The sequence below is a fragment of the Galeopterus variegatus genome, unplaced genomic scaffold (genome assembly GCF_000696425.1).
Source record: "Galeopterus variegatus unplaced genomic scaffold, G_variegatus-3.0.2 Scaffold1072, whole genome shotgun sequence".
In the NCBI taxonomy this organism is placed as follows: Eukaryota; Metazoa; Chordata; class Mammalia; order Dermoptera; family Cynocephalidae; genus Galeopterus; species Galeopterus variegatus.
Window position 1 is genome coordinate 425257 of NW_007727183.1, and position 16263 is coordinate 441519.

Genomic DNA, 16263 nt, shown 5'->3' on the forward strand with positions numbered 1-16263 from the left:
ACCGTTTGCTTCAGGAACGTAAGTGAGGCTCTGCATCAGAAAGTGTTTGTTCTCGATGATCGAAAGGAACAAAGGAGACAGTTCTGTCTTTCTATTGAATTCGCACATCTTCCAGCCTTAAAGTTCTGGACATTATGAATAGGCCTAGGTCTTGATGTTGATTACATCTAGTAAGAAATGAATTAAAATATTAAGGTAGAAACTTTTGCCTTCCAAGTTGAAGACACTTCACCCGATTTTCTTCCCTTGGCAGAACTCCATGGAGTCAGACAGTCCTGGTTTTAACCAGGCTCTACCATGGCCCAGCTGTGTGACTTCAGGTAAGATGCTTTACCTTCCTGAGCTTCAACTTTCCCAGCTATATTACGAGGAAAATACTCCAAGTACTTATCTGGTAGTATTCCTGTAAAGATGAATAATGTGTGGAAACGTATACAAATGCACAGAGGTGAGACCCTGACACAGGTGTTCAATGACGTGTAGCTATTACTGTCATCACAGAGCAAGTGCAGCCACTGATGTCCCTTGTCATTCAATCCATTTTCTAAACCATGCTTTAGTAATACAATACAGTCATAACCATTGGTTACATTTATTTCAGCACTACTCAATAGCCACTGTGCCTGAGATTTACGAATTAACTCATTCATGGCTGAGAGCCTAGAAACTAGTACTAAAATATGCCTACAGGCCCCCAGGGAACATAAGCTATAAATATCCTGAGTCTCCCAGGTCAAAGGTTTCTATGTGTGGATGGCAACAGCTTTAAGAGAGGATGTACAAGAAAATATACCAATGTCATTGATTCTGGATTTATTTTGAAGCTAGATTTGACAGGATTTACTGATGAGTTAGATTCATCAACAGATGCATATAGATACAAGCGTGTCTAGAAAATGGAAGATGTTCATAGACAGTACAGAGTGATCCATAACTGCAAGGCTGCGGTGACTAAATGGCCATTTCTTAGCTGCTGTGGGGTCACTGTTGCCACGTCACATTCTATGGTTGAAAGTTTGCCAAGCTTTCCGAGTGTCCGAGTGTGTGTGTGTGTGTGTGTGTGTGTGTGTGTGTGTGTATGTGAGAGAGACAGAGACAGAGACAGAGAGACAGAGACAGAGAGAGACAGTCGGTCTGGTCAAGCAGCCAATCATGAGGCTCCCCTAGTCACTCACTCAGTGAAACAGTCAGTCCCATGAGTCTGGAAGTCAGCACTTCCAGCCAACTGGGCAACCTTTGTGTGAGACCACCCAGTGCTAGAAAGAACTGCTTTAAAGATGCATTGAGATCCGGGACATTGCAACCCTGAGATCCGGGACATTGCAACCCTGAGATCCGGGACATTGCAACCCTGAGATCCGGGACATTGCAACCCTGAGATCCGGGACATTGCAACTCTGAGATCCGGGACATTGCAACTCTGAGATCCGGGACATTGCAACCCTGAGATCCGGGACATTGCAACTCTGAGATCTGGGACATTGCAACTCTGAGATCCGGGACATGGCAACTCTGAGATCCGGGACATGGCAACCCTGAGATCCGGGACATTGCAACCCTGAGATCCGGGACATTGCAACCCTGAGATCCGGGACATTGCAACCCTGAGATCCGGGACATTGCAACCCTGAGATCCAGGACATTGCAACCCTGAGATCCAGGACATGGCAACCCCGAGGTGTGGCAGTTCTCACTTCTCTGGCGACATGGGCTCTGTGGTGACAAACAATCAGAAGGAGTCCCTGAGTCAAGGTTTTCCTCCAACATGGCCACCTGCCAGGTGGTGCAATGAAAATATGAAGTGCTGGAGCTGCGTTTCAGGGTGGTTGGAACCAGTGGGTGTCCTGTTCAGTCCCACTTCTGTGGCGCCCCCATCCCCTCTAACGACTCCACAGAGAACCCGGTCAGCGACCATGACTAGTCAGCAAGATGGCTTTCAACCATACGACCCTTCCTGAAGGTTTAGCTCTGTGGTCACCTGTTGGTCATGTGGCTTCACCCAAGGTCATTTATTTCTAATAAATATATTAAATGGAGTATCTTAAGTGGAACTTTGAAAACAGATGAGAACAACGAGTGGGGTAAAATGTCCACATTTTAACCCTTTGATTTTCGTCTCGACCACGGGCTGGACACACGGTAGCAAATGTTTAAGTCTGAGGGAGACCAGCCAAGCTGGCTAGTCCGACCACTAGCGAGGACTAGGAAGTCAGCCAATAGCTCAGCCTCTACTTCGATGTGTGACATGTGAATACATCTGCTAGGGATTGTTAACCCCAAACTGTTCCATCCATGCACAGGTAGTCATGAAGTACCTCCTTCATGCCAGGCACCGGGCAGGTGCTGGGAACTCGACAATGCATGGGGTTATCCATGGCCTTGAGGTGCCCAAAGTCTACTGGGAAGACAGAAACAATGACACTTTCTGTGTTATATCTCTGCCACTAAGCCCTGAGGACACACACCCACTCTCCTGCAAAAGAGAGGGGAGGGTAAGAAAGGACAAGATGGGACTAGAGTGTGTTCCTGAAATCCAAGTCCCTAGTCATAGTAAATGCAGGAGATGAGACTGGAGCTCAGGATGATGAAGCAGCACTCTGCATGTGTGTGCGTGTGCACGGGCGATATGCGTCAAAAGGGGAGTGACTCCACTGGTGCCAACTGGACTAACTCACGTGTGGCCCAGCTCTGTTCACATTGCTTTCCTTTCTCCTGCTTTCTACTTTCTCTGATGCTAAAAGGAAAATGCCACGGACTTATTCTACCAGAAAAATCTCAAGGAGTCCCCAAACAAAATGAACCCTGTCCCACAATTACAGCCATGGAAGAAAGGCAGGAAGCAGGTGGAAACAAAAGTGCTCTCTAAGAACGCATCTCTCTTAGACAGAAATAAGGGCCGGCCCGTGGCTCACCTGGGAGAGTGTGGTGCTGACAACACCAAGGCCACGGGTTCGGATCCCTATACAGGGCGGGATCAAGGGTTAAGATCCCCTTACCTGTCATCTTTAAAAAAAAAAAAAGAAAGAAATACACGCATCCCTCTATTGAATCGAGCAAACGCTAGAGCTCTTTGGCTCCTGATAGTCTCCCCTCCCAGCCTTCTCAGTTGTTTACCAAACCCCGAGCTGTGCTTGCTTTGACGGGTGTGCAGACGTGTGTGGGGAAAGGAGGGGCATCTGGGGCACCCACAAGGGGCTTAGACCAGGAGGATGCTTGTCACACCTGACTCTGCTCCGAGGAGTCACAGCTGCCAGGACAGAACAGATGACAGAGGAACTCCCTGCACCAGCTGGCTCCCCCCTCCCAAGGGCTCTTCCCAGCTTCTCTTCCTACTGGCCAGCCCCAGTGCCCCAGTCCTTCCTCAGGTCTGGGTGGGAGGGAAGCCAGAGCAGAAGGCATTGGAGGGGTGGGTGGGCGGATAGGATTCCCCAGGGACAGGTGACTTCCCTGTGCCCAGTGCCTTATAGCCAGTAGGTGTTTGCTAAGCAGCTGTAGGAAGCGCAGGCGGCCGGGGTGTGGAGGGCCCAGCACTTGGTGGTGGGCGTGGGAAAGGGGGGCAGCTGAAGGGGCGATGCTGCCGGTGCAGAGCAGACGCTGCAGGCTGAAGGGGGGGACATAGTGGTGGGGGGACGCCAGTGGCAGGCATGGCTGCATGCGAGCCTGGATCAACAGATGGTGGCTGTGAGCACAGACTGGCTTGCTAAAGGCACTGCCAGGGGAGTCTGTTCAATAAAAAAGAAGAGCATGGCATGTCTGACGGGGACAGGGATGAGACTTTCAGCCAGTGCTCCCAGGACTGCTCTCACTTGGAATGCGCGGTGCAGCTGGACTCCCTGAGCCGCCCCCTCCTTCCTTGGCCAGCGACTCCCCTGACCGCCTTGTTTGTACCATTCCCTCGGGTTCCTTATCTCTGTGATGCCATAGCCAATGCAACACTGAGAGAGGAAGGGAACTTGCTTGTCACAATGTCAACATGTCACAGGAACCTTTGTCACTATTCTCAGAAAAGGGAGCAGAGGGGCTGAACTTAAATGCCTTAAAATGGCTGGGAGAATAGGATGAAAGGAGATAAGCAGTTTGAAAAAGGCAGTGACTGATGTATTTGCGGAAAGAGTGTAAATAGAGTGAGGTGGGGTGAAGCTAGAGAGATAGGCTGCTGCAGGACTGTGAACTAAGTTATCCTCTGAGCTAAGCAATCTGTGCTTCTCCTGTAGGCCTGCAGTTCCTCAGTTCTTCTTGCAGTTCTTACAGAACACCAAAGAATAATGACACATAAAATTGAAAATACTGTAATTGAGTACATGATTTATGTTAAATCAGAGATCATCTGATACCATATTCCGTATTCTAAAAAGCTGGACACAGATGTAAGAAGGAAAAAAAAATTTAAGTGCAAGACATTTATTCAGTCTAGGTAGAGCTTTATAGGCACTTTACAATAAGTCTGTTCCTCTCTCCTTACTCACCTTCCCCACAATGATCTCTGGCTTACAGATTAGAAACCACTGCTATAAGAATTCAGATACGTGAAGGGTTCGGGTTCCTAGATTGGCTCTTTGACAAAAACAAAAACAAAAGCAAACTCAGATATAAGGAGAATCAGTGTGCCTAAAACATGTTCCAGGTAAGGTAGAACTTTGGCTTGAGTTTGCAGAATGAGTAGGAGAAAAGCATGAAATGGTTGTAGAAAGACCAGAAAGAGGAAAAAAAAATTTTTTTTTCGTGACCGGTAAGGGGATCGCAACCCTTGGTGTGGTGTCGCCCGCACCGTGCTCAGCCAGTGAGCGCACTGACCATTCCTATATAGGATCCGAACCCACGGCGGGAGCGTCGCTGCGCACCCAGCACTGCACCCTCCTGAGTGCGCCATGGGGCCGACCCCAACATCTGGAAGCTTTTCATTTCGCTCTGGCCGGAGAGCACTGACAAGCATGTATGAAGAGCCCGGGATGCTGGTGTTGCGTGAAAACACTGGGATTTGGGCTGCACAGGGGTCCAGGCAGAACAGCGGTCAGACCCCACCTGCTGAAGCACTCGCCTCTCTTCTCCTTCGGACTTATCCTTCTCAGCAAGGGCAACTAACCAGGCTCAAAGAAAGGAAGAGTTATGGCACACCTACTGTGTGCTGGGCACTTGAACCTGGGCATATTACTTACATTATTTCATTAAGTCCTTAAAACACCACAAAATGGAAATTATTAACTGAGGTTCAGAAAAGTCAGAAAACCTCCCCAAGGTCACATAGCTGGTACACGCAGGAGCCGGGCCGGGGCGCCGCATCTACCCGTGTTGCCTGAACATGCCCTCTCTCTCCCCAGCCTTCTTATCAGAGAACCATTCTGCAGTAAGTAGAAAAGAAATTAGTGTTCTTGATACCTGAGCACAGAAGAAGACCTTTCAAAGGATCCACTTTTCTGCAAAGTTTTAGATGTTCAAAGACAAAACACAGGAAACCTACAATTTGGGGGCATGTTATGATTGATGGGGGTTCATAGGAAATAACACTTATGTAGACTTATAAACAAATCTGCATTGACATTTTTCCTGCAGAGAAATTTTGGTTAGAAAAGTGGCCCTTTTATAATCAAACTTTAAGAAATGTTGGTTTTCAAACACGTGTGATCTTTCACAGAAAGAACCATATTCAGCGCTAATGATCAGAAGCGTCCTGGCAAAATTAGCAGAACGCCAGCAGTTTGGGTCAGTTCTCGCTTTAGCTTCTGAGTGGACTTCTAGGGTGTTAAGACATCTGCTTGTTGATTGACCAGGAGCTGTGTAGGTAACTCCTCCACTTCAGCCAAAACAACAGCACTGACATCCAGACCCTTCTTACTGATTTGGTCCAAAATCACCCACAGTGACCTAGAGACACAGAGCTGGCAGCTGGTGAGGCTGTGTGGCCGCAGCCAAATGGGGAAGACTGTCACCATGCAGGGGACAGGCCATTCGGCACACCCTCACTGCAGGGCACACCACCCATGACCTCCCTGCAGGCACCTGCCCTGCTGGCTCCCTGTCCTTGTCCCTTGCCTCATAGTTACCCCTTTACCTAGACCTCCCAAATCTCCTCTGAAAATCATACCTGTTCTTTAAGGCCTCAGTTCAGTGTCACCACCTTCTGGAAGCCTTTGCTATCCCCAGGGGCCAATAGCCAGCCAGCGTGCTGGTAAGCACCAAAATGTTAAACCCATTGTTAGAATATTGAAACTCTTCCCTGCAGATTGGTAAACAGAGCTGCCCCAAACGCCAACCTCCCCGTACCCCCAGTATTCCACCTTTGCCTCAGTGGCCCTAGTCCTCCCCTGGGACCTCCCCAGCAAAAGAAGGCTTAACCCCCAAGAACAATAGGGGACCTCCAGGCTGCTCTGTCACGGTTGCTAGCTGGTCTGTGGTGAAGTGCCCTGGGTATCACCCTGCCCGCTCCCACCCCACAGCCCTATCCTCTGCTTGTAGCCCCTGTCTTAGTCCATTTAGTGTGGCTATAGCACTGCACTGAGACCGGGTAATTTATAAAGAAGAGAGGTTTACTTGGTTCAAGATTCTTGTGCTTGGAAAGTGCGAGATCGGCAGCCCATCCACTGAGGGTTTCCTGTTGCTTCAACTCACGGCAGAAAGAGGAAAGGATCACATGGCGAAAGAAGAAGCAAGAGAGAAACTGAGGCAGCAGGCTCTTCAACAAGCCACTCTCGAGGGAACTAATCCATTCTCCAAAGAGCGAGAACTCGCCACCGCACAGGAAGGCGTGATTCACGAGGGACGTGCCCCAGGACCCAATCGCCTCCCATGAGGCTCCAGCTCCCAGCACTGCCACCTGGGGATTCAGATTTCCACGTGAGTTTGGGGGGAGGCAAACCACATCCAAGCCAGAGCCCCTCTCGGCCCGCAGGCTTGGGCGGCAGGCGCGTGTGCTGGTCACCCTCTCCCATGCTGTAAAGTCCTGAGGGCGGCTGTGCCTTCCCATCCACAGCACCCAGCAGTGTCCTCTACAGAACACACACACAAGAAGCCTTCCTCGGATGTGTATTTTGAAGCTATATCAATGGCTACCATCACCATCATCAAACTTCCCTCTGCGTGAAAGGCGGTGCGAGCTCTGCGAGGAGCGACACAGGCTGCTCTGTCACGGTTGCTAGCTGGTCTGTGGTGAAGTGCCCTGGGTATCACCCTGCCCGCTCCCACCCCACAGCCCTATCCTCTGCTTGTAGCCCCTGTCTTAGTCCATTTAGTGTGGCTATAGCACTGCACTGAGACCGGGTAATTTATAAAGAAGAGAGGTTTACTTGGTTCAAGATTCTTGTGCTTGGAAAGTGCGAGATCGGCAGCCCATCCACTGAGGGTTTCCTGTTGCTTCAACTCACGGCAGAAAGAGGAAAGGATCACATGGCGAAAGAAGAAGCAAGAGAGAAACTGAGGCAGCAGGCTCTTCAACAAGCCACTCTCGAGGGAACTAATCCATTCTCCAAAGAGGGAGAACTCGCCACCGCACAGGAAGGCGTGATTCACGAGGGACGTGCCCCAGGACCCAGTCGCCTCCCATGAGGCTCCAGCTCCCAGCACTGCCACCTGGGGATTCAGATTTCCACGCGAGTTTGGGGGGAGGCAAACCACATCCAAGCCAGAGCCCCTCTCGGCCCGCAGGCTTGGGCGGCAGGCGCGTGTACTGGTCACCCTCTCCCATGCTGTAAAGTCCTGAGGGCGTCTGTGCCTTCCCATCCACAGCACCCAGCAGTGTCCTCTACAGAACACACACACAAGAAGCCTTCCTCGGATGTGTATTTTGAAGCTATATCAATGGCTACCATCACCATCATCAAAATTCCCTCTGCGTGAAAGGCGGTGCGAGCTCTGCGAGGAGCGTTTTTTTTTTTTTTTTTTTTTTTTTTTTGATTAAGAGAATTCCATCACTTTTGCCTCAAAACCAATTTTACACTTAATAACCCCACCTTCAAGAATTTCTGCAAATTTCATTTACATTAATTTAAACTCATTTTCTCCTGGGCTGGAACCTCCTTCTGCTTTTTTAAAAAGCAAACTCCTTTGACTCCAGAAGGATCTCAACATCATGTGTTAATTAAAAAAAAAAAAGGAGATGAATGAGGTGGTTTTTTTTCTTTGAAGGTCATTGAAGACAAAAGATCTTGCTGAGCAATTAATATAACAAGAGGCTGCTTCTCATGCCTTCTAGGGTGACGGAAAGTAATGCATCCCTGTGGAAAGAGGCATGTCACCCTAGGAGATGTGTCTAGACGGCACGACCATGCCTGCTGTGTGGGGAGCTCGGTCTGGCAGCTCCCACCTGCGTGGACCGACTCCCCGCAGAGGCTGAGGACCCCTCCGTCCCCCGCCCCCGCGGCGCTGCTGTCCCTAGCACCTGGCTCCATTCCAATTTGCACAGCAACAGCACTGGCTGTTTCTCCAGCGTTTGGAGAAAAGCAGAAAGTGACTCGCCTCCTCCCCACCCCCCTGCAGTTATGATGGGAGCTTGGGCTCAAGGAAGCCCTTCAGCAAGAATCCAGAAAACCCGAGGGCTCCACTGCACAGGTCCCCCAAACCTCCAGTGAGAATGGGGGACGCAGCGTGCAAGCCAAGTTCTGAGAGCTGCCTGCTTCCCCTCTAGGGGAGGCCTCCTACAACATCCACCCTCCTAAGGACAGTCTCCAGAATAGATGGCAACACTCATAATCCTCTGCACTTGACATTGGTCATTTGGCTTTTCACAGCAATAAATGAGATTCTGTGACTATTTCAGACATCAGAGGGAGAAATGGAGCCCTGTGCTGCAGGCAATGGGACTTCTGCCTCCCGCTTCCCACTCGCCAGCAGCCTCACCCTGCGCGCACAGCAGGAAAGCCACCACGGCCTGCACAGACGTTGGGAGTAAAGCCCCACAGGTGCTGACGGTGAGTGACCGTTTGTGAAAGCCTCTCCCTCTCTGCAGACCTGGGTCCCCTCTCTGGGCCTGACATCCCCCTCTGGGCCTGGTCACCACCACTACCCCAGGCCTGGGTCCTCTTTCTATGCCGGGGCCCCCTCTCCAGGCTTACGTCCCCCTCCCCAGGCCTGGGTCCCCCTCTCCAAGCCTGAGCCCTCTATCCATGTGGGGTCCCCCATTCTGGGCTTGGGTCCTTCATTTCGGGCTTGGGTTCCCCTCTCCAGTCCTGGGCCCTCCCTTTCTGGTCCCTGGTCTCCCTTGCTAGGCCTGGGCTCAACCTCTCTGGGCCTAGGACCCTGTCTCCAGGCCCAGGCTCCCCTCTCTAGGCCTGGGCCCCCCTCCGGGCCTGGGTCCTCTTTCTGGGCCTGGGTCCTCTCGCCAGGCCCGGGCCCCTCCCCATGTGGGTTCTCTTTTACACTTGTTTGCCCCAACTCCCCTTGGCTGCTGACTCTGGGCTGTCTGTGCGCTTCTCCAAGCTTCGGTTTGTGTCCTGCTGTGTTAGGTTTTGCCAACTCCATCCCTGACCCAATGAAGGTACTGATGACTTCCACCCCTACGAATGAGGCTGCACACACCCAAGCCAGGAGGGTTAGACGCCTGGCCCCACCAGCAGCCACTCCTGGTCGTTTTATGATGCCAAGGCCCTGTCTCTGGAGCAGGTCTCCAGCCCCCTGCCCCTGCCCCCAGCTTTGGAGGAGCAGAAGCTCTGAAATCAGACTCACCAGCTATGTCCTTGGCGATGACTTTACTCGCCTGAGGCTTTGGGAGCTTGTTTATAAAATGTGAACAACAGTGTCACAAGCATTAGAAACAGCTCACATAGGTGCACGCCTCACAGAAGCGGCAGGTGGTCACACAGCTGCCAAGGGGAAGACAGGGGTTTGAAAGGGCCTCCAAATCCAGGGGACTTTTTGCTCTACCACTGGGATGCCTGCCCCATGGATTTTAAATGTTTTCACATTCTGAGCCTGAATGCTACCAAAAGCCACTTGGAATGCCTGGAAAATCACCAGCTGCCTCTAAACTGTGGTCTGAGTTCCAGGAGACGTTGTCATGTCAGGAAGCCTCATGCTGGGGAAGCAAGACTGGTGTTCTGTCAAGCTGCGGGGGCACTGCTTACCCCTCTGTCCCTAGCAGAAGAAGGATCCCGTTGTTAATCATTGCTGTCCATGACAGCTTAGAACTATGCGCCGTCTTCAGTCTTCAGAAAACCACCATGATTTTGTCTTCATGGGCTACCAAAAACAAGTGTGGTGTGAGCAAGCCCCTTTCTGACTGTGGGGGGTTGTTCCCAGGTGCAAAACCTGATCTCCAAGTTCTGGTGTAAAACCACCATGATTTTGTCTTCATGGGCTACCAAAAACAAGTGTGGTGTGAGCAAGCCCCTGTCTGACTGTGGGGGGTTGTTCCCAGGTGCAAAACCTGATCTCCAAGTTCTGGTGCGCACTGTGAGGGCCTTTCCCAGCTCCGGGCCAATCTGCATCGTGATTCCCCTTGGGATGCCTGAGTACCACTGATGACTGTGATTCAGTCTTGTGATACAGGCTCAGCCATCACACACCTCCATGTGTTAAAGATGACAGAAGTCAACTGAAGAGACCCAGTTCCAAAGGCATGCAAGAAGAAATCAAACTAGTTGGAGAAAAACAGAATTTCATAATAATTTGATTCTGCAATTCAGGCTCGCTGACTTACAGACTCATGTTCTTAAGCCTACAAGGATCAAAAATTCAGCATGAATTCTGTTAGCAAATGGAGCAGTAAGAATGTGAATCGGAGTCAAATTATGCGAGTTCAAATCTAAATCTAATTACAGCTGTGTGACCCTGAGCAGAATATTTAAACTTTATATATCATTGACTCATACGTGTTTCTGTAAGGATTAAATAAACTAATCGGATGTAAACTGCTGGCACGTAGTAACTGTTGGGCACCTCTTCGTATCGCTCATAAGACGATGCTGATCCCAGGCAAGAATAAAAAGCATTTGGTTAAGGACATTTCATCAAGTAGAAACTGTTGATGCTCCTGCCAGTTCTGAGTGGCTGAGAGCGAAAAGGCAAGGGGTGGTGTTGAAGCAGAGGGGAGATGCACTTCTGACTTACCCCTAGGAGCCCGAAGCGTTCGGCCAGGCTCCAGCCGCAGAGGAAGTCAATTTCAAACTTGTGGTTGAGAACCACGATGGCATTTTCCTTTCCATACTTGGGGTAGGCCCGCGGGTCAGTGTAGATGATGCTCTGACTGTGGGGGGTTGTTCCCAGGTGCAAAACCTGATCTCCAAGTTCTGGTGTGCACTGTGAGGGCCTTTCCCAGCTCCGGGCCAATCTGCATCGTGATTCCCCTTGGGATGCCTGAGTACCACTGATGACTGTGATTCAGTCTTGTGATACAGGCTCAGCCATCACACACCTCCATGTGTTAAAGATGACAGAAGTCAACTGAGGAGACCCAGTTCCAAAGGCATGCAAGAAGAAATCAAACTAGTTGGAGAAAAACAGAATTTCATAATAATTTGATTCTGCAATTCAGGCTCGCTGACTTACAGACTCATGTTCTTAAGCCTACAAGGATCAAAAATTCAGCATGAATTCTGTTAGCAAAGGGAGCAGTAAGAATGTGAATCGGAGTCAAATTATGCGAGTTCAAATCTAAATCTAATTACAGCTGTGTGACCCTGAGCAGAATATTTAAACTTTATATATCATTGACTCATACGTGTTTCTGTAAGGATTAAATAAACTAATCGGATGTAAACTGCTGGCACGTAGTAACTGTTGGGCACCTCTTCGTATCGCTCATAAGACGATGCTGATCCCAGGCAAGAATAAAAGCATTTGGTTAAGGACATTTCATCAAGTAGAAACTGTTGATGCTCCTGCCAGTTCTGAGTGGCTGAGAGCGAAAAGGCAAGGGGTGGTGTTGAAGCAGAGGGGAGATGCACTTCTGACTTACCCCTAGGAGCCCGAAGCGTTCGGCCAGGCTCCAGCCGCAGAGGAAGTCAATTTCAAACTTGTGGTTGAGAACCACAATGGCATTTTCCTTTCCATACTTGGGGTAGGCCCGCGGGTCAGTGTAGATGATGCACTCGGTGCCCGACCACCACTCCAGCAGCATCACCAGCTCTGGAACAAACCACAACAACAGACGCTCATTAATTTCATGCCTCCTTTGGCCTCTGGGCTACAGGGAGCCTGGCTCTGCCCTCCCGGCCAGGGCAGAGATCAACTTTACTGGGGGTAAAGTTCTGGATCACTTCGGCCTAGACCCCAGCCCTTGAAAGGGTTTAAAAGCAGAAGGGAAAACGAGAAAGACTCCACATTCTTCCACGTGTCCCCAACACTCTCCAGGGAAGGAGAAGAGGAAGCTTTGAGAAGGCAAATGACTCACTTCCTTGCTTTAGTACCTTGGAGGAAAATAAATCGGAAAGGCTGAGTCCATTGAGAATCATGTGCCCTAGTGTTTACAGAGCTCTGAAAGGCAGCGTGAGATGACGCAAAGGATTCTTAATATCCATGGAAATGACCGATTGGGATACTTGTAAACTCCTTCAAAGAACACTAAATACCCAATTTTCCTCTACCCAATTTTTTTTTAGCACACTTGAGGGCACCAGGAGTAAAGGAGACCTGGGGTGTGGAAAGCAGAAGCTCCAGCCCCTGAAGGCCCGGGTCAGCTACAGCCACCAGACTGCAGGCCTGCATGAAACTTTCAAAATATTTATAGGAAATTGTGAAAATGCAGAGGTTCTTTTTTCAGGCAATAATGACCAATTTGAGTTTATTGTTTAGTGATACCTCTAATCCAGGAGACGACTTCCCAGTCTGGTTGCCCCAGGAAAATCTTATATGGTAGAAACTGTCCAGAAAAACAGCAGATGCTGGTGATTATGCAGCTCTCTGAAATGAATTTTTACAGCTAACGGTGATGGTTGGGCGGGTGGGTGAGCGAATTGAGTGCTCTGCAAGGGCCCTTCCCCTTTTTATCATGCACCCACTAACCCGATGGCACCCACTCACCCCCCCACCTCCCACACACATAAAGGCAAATGGGTCTGACTTTGATTCCAGCCAAGCCTCATTTAAAGCCTTGACCCTTGAAACCGTCCTCCTTGTAACCCGATGGCACCCACTCACCCCCCCACCTCCCACACACATAAAGGCAAATGGGTCTGACCTTGATTCCAGCCAAGCCTCATTTAAAGCCTTGACCCTTGAAACCGTCCTCCTTGAGCCTGCAGGCTGGAGCTTTGTGTGGAGCGCAGAACTGTCTAGAAGGCATCCATCACAGTCTAGTTTTGAAGCAGGGAGCACTGGGGGACTTGGATAAGATACCTTGCAGTGCGTCAGTGTCCTGATCTCGGAACGGGATTGCTTCACAGGGTTGCGAGAATTAAGGTGCACACATATTGCAGGAGCTCAGCGTACAGCACACTGTGAGTTCCCAGCAAATTGAAGCTGTCAGAATCATTAAAAATGAACAAAAACACTCCCCTGCCTTTCCCAGGGGTGAACAGTAAAAAGCGTCTCCCCATTTCTAGGAGCTGAGAAAGGGCCCAGCCCCCACGCCGTCGTCAGTGCCAGGTGGGAGCAGGAAGTGGCGAGTCCAGGAATGAGGTGAGCCTCTGAGGGTGGGGAAGGGGCCCGAGACCACCGTGCAGCCCTGACGGAGGGACCCAGGGACCGTTTGTTATGGCTGGAGACTGGGTGGGAAGATGCCTTTACTGCTGCACTGATTTCTTCTAGGAGACCGAGTGGGCAGGACCTATCTACTCAGGACTGGCCAAGGAGCACAGACAAGCACCAAAGCAGAACTACCCAGCTCGGTGAGACAAACTGAACGGCTCCAGGAGACGCACGTCTCCTATGGGTCGCCTCAGTGAATGACGCCTCTCAGTGCAGCTCCTCCCTGCCCCAGGCCTGTTTGCCCCTCCCCCTTCATGTGCCCCCCAGCACCCTGCCCAGCCCTATCACAGCTCACGATCTCAGTGTGAGATTAGCTCCCCCACTGCACACCACAGGGCAAGAAACACATTGTTTGGTTTGCTCTAACCCTAGCCTTGACTCCAGTACCCAGCAAGAGCCTGAACACGGATGTCTTAACAGTGTGTGGTCACCTACTGTGGACACACATTCAGAGCAGATCCCTGCTCTCCTGGAGCTTGCTGTCCAGAGGGAAGACAGCAAAACAATGACACAACAGTGTGACAAGGGAAAGGAGAGAGATCTGCTAATAGGATGGCTGCTGAATGTCATGCTCATGGATCTGGGAGTCAGACACACGCAGGCTCCGGTCCTGGTGGTGCCACTTAGTGGTTGTGAGACTTTTGACATGTTTCTCAATGTCCCCTCCTTGTCTGTAAAACGGGGATAGTAAACGCCATCAGAGATGCTTCAAGTATCCGATCAGATTATGTATTCAAGGCACCCAGCATGATGTTGTGCATGGTAGATAATCAATAAATGAAATAAATCGCCAGCTTTTTACTACTATTATATGTGTGATAATCTTATCACACACAAGGCTCCGTAGCCACTGAAGGGGGCGGGGGAGGTAGATAATCAATAAATGAAATAAATCGCCAGCTTTTTACTACTATTATATGTGTGATAATTTTATCACACACAAGGCTCCGTAGCCATTGAAGGGGGCGGGGGAGAGACAGAGACAAACAGAGACCCACACAGAGAGTATTACAGAGACTTCTGGACCACAGTAAGGAGTTATGATGTATGATTTTTACTTTAAAAGCAATGAGAAGTCACTAAAACTTTTTATTTATTTTTAAAAATTTATTAATTGTTCTTACATTCTAAGATGCTGTTGCAGAGCAGGTGGGGGTAGGGGGAGAAGGAAAGGGGAAGGGAAATAGGGTGGGCGGAGGGGGAACGAGGTGGAGTATGGTCAAGACCCGCACCCCTCATTCTGGTGGGGGAGACCAGGGGTCTTCCAGCGGCGACTGGAGCATTTTTAAATGGGCACACACCAGCATCCAATTTGCATTTTGAAAAATCACTTTGAATGAAGTGGGCACAGACTGGAATAGGGAGCCAGGTAGGAGGTGATGATGGCAATGGCCCAGCAAGAGGTGATGGTGGCTGGGACCAGGTGGTGACAGTGGAGAAAGACCCAATTTCTCACTCATCTCAGTGGGCCATCAACTATACGATCGGACTCTAAATCTCACTGGGCGGAAGAGTTTTATTTCCCTTTATTTTCCTTTTCATTTTTACCAAAGGGTTTCAATTTTTTTATTCATGAGAAATGCATTTACATAGTCACATTGTAAAAGGATTCCAACAAGCCAGGAGTGCACAGAAGAGGTGAACTTCCTCTTGATGGCTTTGGAACTGTCAATTACGCTAGCCTGCACTATGTCTCCCCCATGCCCTTTCTTGTATGTTTCTGGCTCGGGGGCGCCACTTGGGAGGTTTGGGAGGTAGGAGGGAAGCAGCGTCATTGTGTAGGTCACACGTGCAGTGCTGATCTGCTGACCCACCTCTTCCATGTGACGCATTGGCTGGGCCTGCAACTGCTCCCCTTCCCCTGGGTCCTCCACCAGCTTCCCTGACTCCTGAGCCAGGTGCTTGTGTCTAGCTCTGTGACAAGGGGTCCATCTTGTGCAGGACACCCACACCGTCAATGCCAGATGCAACAAGGACTGACACAAGTTTCAGCCCATTCTCATGGGGCTCCAGCTCATGCTTGGCGGTTCGAAGCTCTTCATCTCCCGCACTTTACATCCACCTATCACCCCTCCCTGACTGCCTGTCCTGTGGACTCCAAGCTCCAGCACCAGAGGCAGAGATGACAGCCCTACAGAGACTGACTGACCAGCCCCCAGAGTTGACCAAGGCCAATTCCCGCAACCAATCCCTTTATGGATGTGAACGTCTCCCAGTGGCTCTGCTTCTCTGACTGAACCCTGGCTAACACCCTTCCTCTTCTCCCCAACCCTCCTCCCTTCTCCAGGGTTAAACATTATGAACACTTTGGAAGGTAAACTTCTAGTCCTTTTCCTAGGCACATACATGCGCATGCACACACATACACACACAACATGTGTTTTCCCTCCACAAATGGGCTCGTACTTTATTGATGACTGTAAACAGATACATATTTGTTTTCACCAAACAGTATATTTTAGGTCTTTCTACATTCATGCATATATAGTGATATCAGCAAGTATTTATCGAGCTCTGGCCATGTGCTAAATGCTTTACCTGTGGTACTGCATTGCATATGCATTAACTCTATGAGACTAGGAGGCACTATAATTATCCCATTTTATTTTATTTATTTATTTATTTATTTCCCCTTTTTTTGTCTTTTTT

The 16263-nt window shown here is 49.9% G+C and overlaps 1 protein-coding gene across 2 annotated transcripts in view; it reads right to left on the minus strand.

The window, feature by feature from the left end:
- Positions 1-16263, minus strand: part of AGPAT4 (1-acylglycerol-3-phosphate O-acyltransferase 4) — a 142567-nt gene that overhangs the window by 17542 nt on the left and 108762 nt on the right. For both annotated transcript variants that reach the window (XM_008574603.1, XM_008574602.1), the window contains exon 3: positions 11885-12054. In XM_008574603.1, coding sequence (XP_008572825.1) covers positions 11885-12054 — 170 coding nt within the window. The remainder of the gene's footprint in view (positions 1-11884; positions 12055-16263) is intronic.